At 55.5% G+C, this 9,305-nt stretch overlaps 1 protein-coding gene across 1 annotated transcript; it reads right to left on the bottom strand.

Annotated features, from left to right (window-relative positions):
* Nucleotides 1-1,472: 1,472 nt before the first annotated feature.
* Nucleotides 1,473-6,715, bottom strand: FCRLB (Fc receptor like B). Its single transcript, XM_039245960.1, has 6 exons — nucleotides 6,633-6,715; nucleotides 6,361-6,527; nucleotides 5,777-6,031; nucleotides 3,608-3,874; nucleotides 2,736-3,014; nucleotides 1,473-2,028 (listed from the first exon to the last, which is right to left on the bottom strand). The coding sequence occupies exons 1-6, from the start codon at nucleotides 6,713-6,715 to the stop codon at nucleotides 1,631-1,633; spliced, it is 1,449 nt and encodes a 482-aa protein (XP_039101891.1). The 3' UTR covers nucleotides 1,473-1,630.
* Nucleotides 6,716-9,305: the final 2,590 nt, after the last annotated feature.

Genomic DNA, 9,305 nt, shown 5'->3' with positions numbered 1-9,305 from the left:
CCAGACTGAAGGACTTCTTAACAAGACTTTCACCTTCTGGTGCCCTTTGACTTCTCCATGTTCTACTCCTGGCACCTCGCCCCCCGAATTCACCTCCCCGCACAGAAACACACACGATTCTCCAACCACTCTGAATTAGTTGCAGCTCTACGAACACGCCTTTCGGGTCTCCGTGGCTTTCTTTCCACAGCCTACACACCCTACTCTCACTCTTTTTCACATCTCCCCTTGAATTTTTTTCCTCTTAAAGATTCAGATTTCTTCACTGGTTTTCCATTGTGTTTCAGAGAGCACTTATAATTTTAGTGACCTTGTGATAATACGGTGAGGCATAATACTAAGAAGAGTATGATGAGGCAAGTTGGTTAATCACTCAAAAAGAAAGGGAAAGGTCTAGTAGAAGTAAGAGATGGGAGGGTAGAGTTGCTACCAGTCCCGATCCTTCAACAGTGCCCTTTCAGTGTCGTAAGGTATGCACTCAAGGACCTTCTGGGAAGAAGTCACACCAGCCCTGCAGAGGACAAATGACTCCAGCAGACCGATGGAGGACTCATGAGATATTGCTGAGATGATCATATGGTCTCTTGCTTTCTTCCTTCAAGCAACAGTCAAATCACCACTCAGGGTGGCATTTGGATCTGATCAGGTTAGGGTTGGAGTGGCTCTTAGGGAAGTAAAAAAAAAAAAAAAAAAAAGTAAAAACTAGAATTTTGCATTCTTAAGGATTCGTCTTAAACTTCCTCCAAAGAAATTTCTGGATGCAAATAATACCACTTGTTTAAGTTATGGCTACAGTGAGCGTGGCCTGCTTGCTACGCCGCTACGGGAGCCCATCAGTGTGTCCAGCTACATAGGCAGGGGAAGCATCTGGGTGAATCTCCTAGAATTGTGACCCTTATAGCCTGGAATGGGGGCCACACATGTCCTTTTCCCTCTTAAACTAAATAGAATAGAGGCGTCTGCGTGGCTCAGTCCGTTAAGCATCTAACTCCGGCTCAGGTCATGATCTTATGCTTGGTGAGTTAGGCTCTGTGCTGACAACTCAGAGCCTGGAGCCTGCTTCTGATTCTGGGCCTGCCTCTCCCTGCCCCTCCCCTGCTCACATTCTGTCTCTCTCTCAAAAATAAACATTAAAACTAATTAGAACCTGGGACTTTGGGGCATAAACTCATCAGAAATGGGACTGAAAGCCTTTCTAAAATCAACATTAAATTCATTATGAATAATTACAACTTGAATCTGAACGGTTCAGAGGGCTCATTATCTCAGTGACCTTAAGTACCAAAGTAACAGTGCTTGTGCTGAAATAGGCACGGGGTGGGCATGCATGAAAAGCTAAGGGTGACTGAATTTACTTCCAAACATAAGCTCCAGAGTAGAGAGTAACGGGAGGGAGGTCGTGTGAGGGGAAGGAGAGGCTCAGAGCAACGGCCTTGTGATGACAAACTGCTCAGACATGCGCGACACTGAAATCATCGGCCACCACACTTTATGGTGCTTCTTGGAAAGCATCGCCAGACCGACGCAGGCCAGCAGAGACCAGCAGAGCCGGCTTGGCGACGTCTCTGCGGGTGGCAAGCAGGCGAGATGGGAGACTGAAGCCCGAGAGGGGGCAGTAGCGCCCCGGCCCTCAGCTCTCCGCTGGGGCGGTCCCCTGCGTCCCCGGGCTCACAGCAGCGTGCGAGGTGGGGCCCCCGCGCTCCGGGAAGGCCTGTGGCTCCTTTAATTCCAGGACCACCCGGCTCAGGAGGCCTTTGAGCAGCTGCATTTCTCGGAGCAGAAGGTCCACGTCGGGTCTGAGGGCGGCGGATTGTTCCCAGGGCGTCGGCGGGGCGCAGGCCGGGGGCCCGGCCGTGGGGGCGCTGCGCGCGGGGTACTGCAGCCGCGAGGTGACGTTCGGGACGGAGGTGACGGGAGGGGCCGATCGGGACACAGGGGGCTTTCTGAAGGAAAGCGGCTGGCCGCCCGGCGCCACGGCTGCGGCCTGGGGGGCTGGGGCGGTGGTGGGCGCCGAGTCCAGCGCCGGCCCTGCGGACGCGACACAGCAGTACGCGCGGCTGCGCTCGCTCTCCCGCGGCCGGAGCGTGTGCGCAGGGGGGGCACGCGGGCCGGAGGGGTGTAGGGAGGGAAGGCTGAGGGCATGGGGTGGAGAAGACGAAGGGAGGAAGGTAGTAGTGAGGAGGGTGGAGAGGCTTGAAGAGGAAGGAGGGAGGGGTGGGGAGGCGGGTATGCAGACTGGGTGGAGAGGAAGGAGAAAGGAGATGGAGTGGAGAGGACCGAACAGGGGAAGTAGCGAGGCACGGGCAGGCGGTGGAGAGGAGGGAGGGGAGGGGTGAGAAGGGCGGAGGGGACGGGGTGGGGAGGAAGAAGAGATGGGAGGGGGGGAGAGGAGGGGTGAAGAGGACTCAGAGGATAGGATGGAGAGAAGCGGGGTAGGAGTGAGGAAGGCGAGGGTGGGGATGAGGTGGAGAGGAGGGAGGCAGAGAGGGGAGGGGTGAGGAAGGCGGAGGGGATGGGGTGGGGAGGAGGAAGAGACGGGAGGGGTAAAGGGGACGGCGGGGACGCGGTGGGGAGCGCGGAAGGGAGGGGAGCAGCGAAGAGGGGGGCGAGGACCTCGAGCTGGGAGAGTGGGGTGGCGAGAGGGAGACTGAGCGCGCGGAGGCGGCCGGGGCCGGGGAAGGGGGAGGGGCGTGACCGGGAGGGGGGCGGTGTCCCCCGAGGGTGCGGTCACTCACCGCGCCCCGGGAGCTGTAGCCAGGGGCTGCGTTTCCGAACGCTCCGCGTGGCGGTAGCGGCCTCGCACCAGAACGACTCGAGCTCCTCGACCTCGGCCTCGGGGACCGTGTACTCGGCGCCCCAGTCGAAGCGGCGCACGGGGCGACTGTACTTGTAGAAGGCGAACTGCAGTGGCGTGTCGCGCTTTTGCGGGTGCAGGCGGGTGTCGCAGCGCACCGCCACCCCGCCGCGGGCCTCTGCCCGGCCAGTCACCCTCAGCACCGGCGCCGGGAACAGCTCTGCGGAGAGGGGATCCAGCGGCTGAGCGTGCACGGCGGGCCCGCGCAGGGGCCCCAGGGGACGAGGTCCCCATGTCCGCGGCCCCGCGGCCCCTCTGTCCTTCGGGCTTCCCGCAGGGAGGGGGCGGGAGGAGGCTGTATGCGCGCGGAGGGAGGGAGGAAAGCCCCCGAGGGACCGGGAAAGCTTGCAAGGGGACGGGACACGGCCAGACGCTTCCTGTCACATCCCGGTGACCCCCGATTCGGATCCCGCGGCCTAGAGGGGGTGGACGCGCCCCCCTCCCACCGCGACCCCTACGACTGCCGCGCCTTCTGGCTGGGGCAGTGGACAGAGGTACCCCCTACATGGAATCCCCACTCGGAGAAACCGGAGCGAGCCGGAGGGAAGTGACAGCCGCCCCACTCAGGCTGTGCCTAGGGGGCGCCTTCTCTACGGAGAAGAGGCGAAAGCGGGCCTGCCCGGGGTGGGGGGTGGGGGGTAGAAATCCGCTGCCGGGCAGCCACCGGACCTCCGCCCTCCCTGCCCCGCCCGGTTCCCGTCCCAGAACTCCCCCCGCCGGTTCGCCTCCCTCCTGGGCCCCAGGTCGCCCCACCTTGCACGGTCACGGCCACCTTGGCGGAGAACATGGGCGCGCTCTCCACCGGGATGCGCATGGTGCCGGAGCACTGGTAGCGGCCGCTGTCGCCGGCGCGCGCCTGCGGCACCGTGTAGTTGGCGCTGGAGTGGAAGTAGCGCACCGCCTTGCCGTCGTGGTAGTAGTGAAGCTTGTTCACCATCTTGTCGTACCAGCCGCGGCAGCGCATGACCAGCGGCTCGCCCTCGAACACCGCGGCGTAGGGCACTTGCAGGATCAGCCAGTCTGCGACGGTCCCCGCAGACAGGCCTGATTCCAGGAGAAATCCAGCCCCGGGGGTCTCCCATTCTTCTCCACCTCCCTCCTTGCCTCCCTGCGCCCCTCCCCACACATGGCCCTCCTTCACTTCCTCGCCAGCTCCCTCCCTGCTCCCTAAGTGTCAGGCACCCTCAGAACCGGACGCATTGGAGGGGGAGGGGGAGGGGGAGGAAAGACCAGGGCAAGCCTTTCATTAGAGATTAGGAAGGCAAAGGGCTGGTACTTGGTCCAGCCTCATCAAAGAGTAACGGCCATCAGAGTCAAGTTTACACTCCTCAGGATGCCTTGGGGGCCTTCCTGACCTGGCCCCTGCTTACCTTTCTGGCACCACCATCTCGATATCGTCCCTTGATATCGTCCCTTGCCCAGTATCTCCTTCACTGTCCCATCTGCCACCTTTAATGCAGGCTAAGTCCATCCACACCCAGCATGTATGTTGGGAGAACTGAGCCTTTGTACCTGTCAAGAAGCCCCCCTCCCCCACACCGCCCAACACACACACACACACACACACACACACACACACACACACACACACCTGTTTTAGTTGAGAACGACTTGTCCTATAGGTCTGGGCTTAGACCTTTTCTCCTCCAGAAAACTTCCCCAACTCCACAGCCTTAGGTACCTGCCACCGTACCCTGTATTTATGGATCACCACCATCATCATCACCATCATCACCACCATCATCATCACAGCTAACACTCATATAGCCCTAACATGTTCTGGATGCCATTTTAGGAGTTTGGCTTTGAGAATACCTGCCACCGTACCCTGTATTTATGGATCACCACCATCATCATCACCATCATCACCATCATCATCATCACAGCTAACACTCATATAGCCCTAACATGTTCTGGATGCCATTTTAGGAGTTTGGCTTTGAGAATACCTGCCACCGTACCCTGTATTTATGGATCACCACCATCATCATCACCATCATCACCATCATCATCATCACAGCTAACACTCATATAGCCCTAACATGTTCTGGATGCCATTTTAGGAGTTTGACTTTGAGAAAGGATTCTGGAGCAACAGCCACGGCCGCTATGCTATTCTATTCCATGGGCAGTAATTAATTACCTTCTCTCCGGCCCAGTATTTTATCTGTATTATCAATCTCCAAGCCACAAACCACAGAGCATGGACATGAAATGTATGTAAATGCTAAGTGATGATATTTGAATTCCGAATACAAAGTAGCTGATCCTGTGTCCTAAAGAACAAATTACTATTTTCTCTCCCTGCTTCATAACCCTTTGAGTATCCCCAGGAAGTCAGGTTCTGAACTGACCCCTATGTACACACGGGTATGTCTGCAATAAACTTGTAAATGCTTTGTTCAACTGCTGCTTTCTCCCCCCTTAACAACGAGTCATCTTCATTTCTCATCCTCACAAGAACCAAAGAGGCCGATCCAATGATGTTACTGCTGAGAAGCACAGAGAAGCTTTCGTGCTGCTCAGTGAGGAGCCGTTCTCCCAGCTGCATAGGACCCTCACTTTCTCGCCTCTGCTCTGCCCTCTTCCTGGCTGACCCCACCCCCAAAGGTCCGTGTCCAGTATTCCAGGTCCTCAGAGCCTCTGCCCTTCTGAGCTAGTCTCATAAACAAACACAAATGTGTATTTGCCTCCCATTGTGGCAGAGGGGGGCGGCGACCTTTGGGGCCACGCAAGCCATGCCACGTCTCCCATAGTGCCCCGCAGAGCCCTGTTTGCTCCGGAGACTCAAGACCGCCCCCCATTTCCTGCCCCAAGGGGGGTGGCCTGTTGTCCTCTCCCACAGGAGGGCCAGCCTGGCCAGCAGAGATGCGCACCGTCCCTGCCCTCGGGTTCAAACACTCACCGAGTTCAAACACTCACCGTTGGACACAGAGAGGTGGATGGGGTCACTGACCGGCGCTCCCCGAGTCTGGCATCGATACACGCCTGGGGTCTGCACCTCGATGCTTTTCTTGTGAGAGGGCAGAAGCAGGTGGCCCAGGTACCAGAGAGTGCTGACGGGCCGGAGCTCCAAGAGCAGAGGGTGGTACCCATCACACCGCAGGGTTACCCGCTCCCCCTTGAAGACTGTGGTCCAGGGCGGGTGTAGAGACAATACTGGCTTCTCCAGAGTAGCTGGGGGAGGGGGGCATGGGGGAGGGGGCAAGGTGGAGAAGAGAATCAAGGCGAGGTGCCCAAAATGTGATCTGGGGTTGGCAAATCAGAAAACTACCGCTTCCAGGACCCAACCCACGTTACTCAACAGGCTCCAAACTATCAGTCCCATGATCTATACCCATTTCTCAGTGCTTGGAGGCAAACTGAGTCACAGGGACTGAGGAGGCGCCGGAAGAGACGCTGTCCCACACTGGCCAGGAAGTGGGGAGTACCCAAGCAGCTCCCTTTGTGGGGGGGATTGGTGTGGCAGGTGTGGAAAATTGGGCAGAGGGATGTGGAAGACTTACCAGCTTGCGCGCCGCTTGGAACTGCGAAACAGGAATTGAAGAAGGAAGAAGAAAAAGAATGTTGAAATGAGAGGAAAGCAAGGGACCTCTTGACCGTAGAAAATATCCCATGGGTCTCAAGCCCTGATTTTCTTCTGCTTTTAGTTTCCCCAGCCCCCAGAAAGCCCCTTCCTCTTCATCCTCCTGAAATAGACAACGGACTGTTGTTTGGAATGGAGGATTCTTCTCCAACACACACACACACACACACACACACACACACACACACACACCCTCTCCCACAGCCAAAGTGCTTCTGCCGCTGTTGACGCACTGAGGACTCACCCAGGAGCAGAAGGGCTGCCAGAGCCCACATGATGCACCTGCTTGCAGCAGCGACAGAACGACGCAGGTGCCCTGGCGTGGGGTGGGGAGGAGGGAGAGAAGGTGGCCAGTGCTCCCCTCTGAGTCCTGGGAGCCCTTGCTGCTTCTAGAACCCACTCCTAATTCCTGAAGATGGGGGACTGGAAACAGCAGGAGCCAGGCTGGGTAAGTGCAGCCCGGCGGTGACCCAGGCAGCCTCTGCAGACAAGGCGTGCTGAGCAGAACCTGTGTCCTCTGTGGCCCAAGGAAGCCACATAGGACCAGATGGTAGCAGGTGACCTTCGGGCTCCTGTTGACAACCCTCTCCCAGCCTCCCCCTCCCCACCTTCCAGCTGGCCCTGGAAGCCTCAGTTGAGGAAAATACCACTTCATGTCCTCAGGGTCTACCCAGGGCCTTTATTCTGCTCACTCCCTGATGACAGACACTGGTGCGAGGCCTCATGAGGTTGACATTGGGTTCCCTGCCCCCAGAGCTCAGAGCTTCGCACAGAACAGTGGGTGGATTCACCAACCACCTTCTGGGTCGCTATCCTCCAAAGTTCCAGTTAAGAATAGAAATGCAGAGGGTGGGGGAGCGCCTGGGTGGCTTAGTCAGTCAAGTATCCGACTTCGGCTTAGGTCCTGATCTCGAGGTTTGTGGGTTTGAGCTCCACGTTGGGTTCTGTGCTGACAGCTCAGAGCCTAGAGCTTGTTTTGGATTTTTTGTCTCCCTCTCTCTCTCTGTAACCCCGCCACTCTCACTGTCTCTCTTTCAAAAATAAATAAACATTAAAACAAGTTTTAATAAAAATTTTTTTTTAAAAAAAAGGAAATGCCAGGCCCCTGGGTGGCTCAGATAGTTAAGCAGCCAACTCTTGATCTTGGCTTAGGTCATGATCTCACGATTTTTGAGTTCAAGCCCTGTGTCAGGCTCTGCACTGAGCATGAAGCCTGCTTCAGATTCTCTCTCTCCCTCTCTCCCTGCCCCTATCCCACTCATGCTCTCTCGCTCTCTCTCAAAATAAATAAACTTAAAAAAAAAAAACAACACCAGAAATGCAGTGTGTTTCCCCTTCTTTCTCCCTTCTGGAAAACTTAAACCCTCAGAAATGAGTGGGGTGCATGGGTGGCTCAGTCGGTTAAGCGTCCGACTTCGGCTCAGGTCATGATCTCACAGTTCATGGGTTCGAGCCCCACATTGGGCTCTGTGCTGACAGCCAGCTCAGAGCCTGGAGCCTGTTTCAGATTCTGTATCTCCCTCTCTCTCTGACCCTCCCCTGCTCATGCTCTCTCTCTCTCTCTCTCTCTCAGAAATAAATAAAACATTAAAAAAAAAAAAAAGAAATGCGAAAATCCTTTACGACTCAGTCCAGTGATCTCACCCCATGGCATCTGCCCTCACTTGTGCCTCCCTCCTTTTTAACCATCCCCACAAGCCTTCTCCAGCCATTCCCCTGCCCCAGGACTCCTTACCCACGGCCAGAGTGTCACCACATCAGCCCCTCAGAAGCATCTTAGATCTGACCTCCCAGCTCTATTTCTTGAGCTTTCCAACCCATGTGATCATACCCTGAGCAGTGCGGCACCTGAATTCTCATGTAAATACTTAATGAATTTTCCAACCTGATTGTATGTCTCCTTGGGCCTGGCTCCTGTCCTCACCTGTAGTACCGGGGCACCTTCTTCTTCTGGAACTCTGGCTGGAAGGAAAAGGAACGTCAGGTGCTGTCAACTCTCTTAAACAGTCTCTCTCCTCTTGCTTGCTGATGGCTGAAGCTCCGGGCTGAGAATCCCCTCAAGTTTCTCTGAAGGTGTCAGTTTTTGTTACAAACGCAAATGCCTCTTAGGGAAATGTGATTGGCCATTTAAGGTTTGATGGCCATTTTAGAGCCTCTATGAGAGCAGGTTTTGATAAAAGGCAGGTAGTCATATGGGTCTGTAAAATAGGGAGGTATCTGATAAGGGCTCAGGGGTGAGGGAGGGAAAGAAGAATTTGATACTGGGAACAGAAAACTGCCTGCTTTAGAGGTGGCCTGGCTAGACAATGCCCCAAGCTTCTCCACACCCTGCCTGACTCCTCTTCCAGGGCCACCGTGGACCTCACCACATCCTGACCCCGGGGTCTGACTCCGGCACTGGCCACCACCCCTATGGTAAGGATGTAATGCACCTGTCAGCTGTCCTTGGTCTACATAAGCAGCCTCTATTTTGGCTTCTTATCACTCAGAACACAGATCTCAGCCTCTTTACAGATTCCACAAGAAACCTGATTACCCCAAATATTCGTGAGTTGTATAGTCTTCCTGAAAACCTCTAGACTTCTCTATAGGGCCTCCATTACACAGTGCTCAAAATTGGACTTGAAGAATCTCCCACCCAACATTTCTTTTTTTGTTGTGGTTTATTTATTTTGAAAGAGAGAGAGAGAGAAAGAGAGAGAGAGAGAGAGAGATTGAGCATGCTGGGGAGGAGCAGAGAAAGAGAGAGAAGAAGAAGAGAGAAAGAATCCCAAGCAGTCTCCCCACTGTCAGTGCAGAACCCGATGCAGGGCTCGAACTCATGTACTAAACTGTGAGATCATGACCAGAGCCAAGATCAAGAGT

This window comes from Hyaena hyaena, unplaced genomic scaffold, assembly GCF_003009895.1.
Source record: "Hyaena hyaena isolate Hyena2069 unplaced genomic scaffold, ASM300989v1 scaffold_275, whole genome shotgun sequence".
NCBI lineage: Eukaryota > Metazoa > Chordata > Mammalia > Carnivora > Hyaenidae > Hyaena > Hyaena hyaena.
Note: the sequence above shows the minus strand (reverse complement) of the source record. Positions and strands in the feature narration are given on the sequence as shown.

Bases quoted from the DNA above. Each gene is read 5' to 3' on its own strand.
- FCRLB (XM_039245960.1), bottom strand. From the start codon at position 6,715: ATGTGGGCTCTGGCAGCCCTTCTGCTCCTGGGTGAGTCCTCAGTGCGT. The intron at 6,528-6,632 runs GTGTGTGTGTGT...ATGAAGAGGAAG, and splicing joins CACTTTGGCTGTGGGAGAGG to GGGCTTTCTGGGGGCTGGGG. The intron at 3,875-5,776 runs GTGAGTGTTTGA...GGACCGTCGCAG, and splicing joins CCACCTCTCTGTGTCCAACG to ACTGGCTGATCCTGCAAGTG.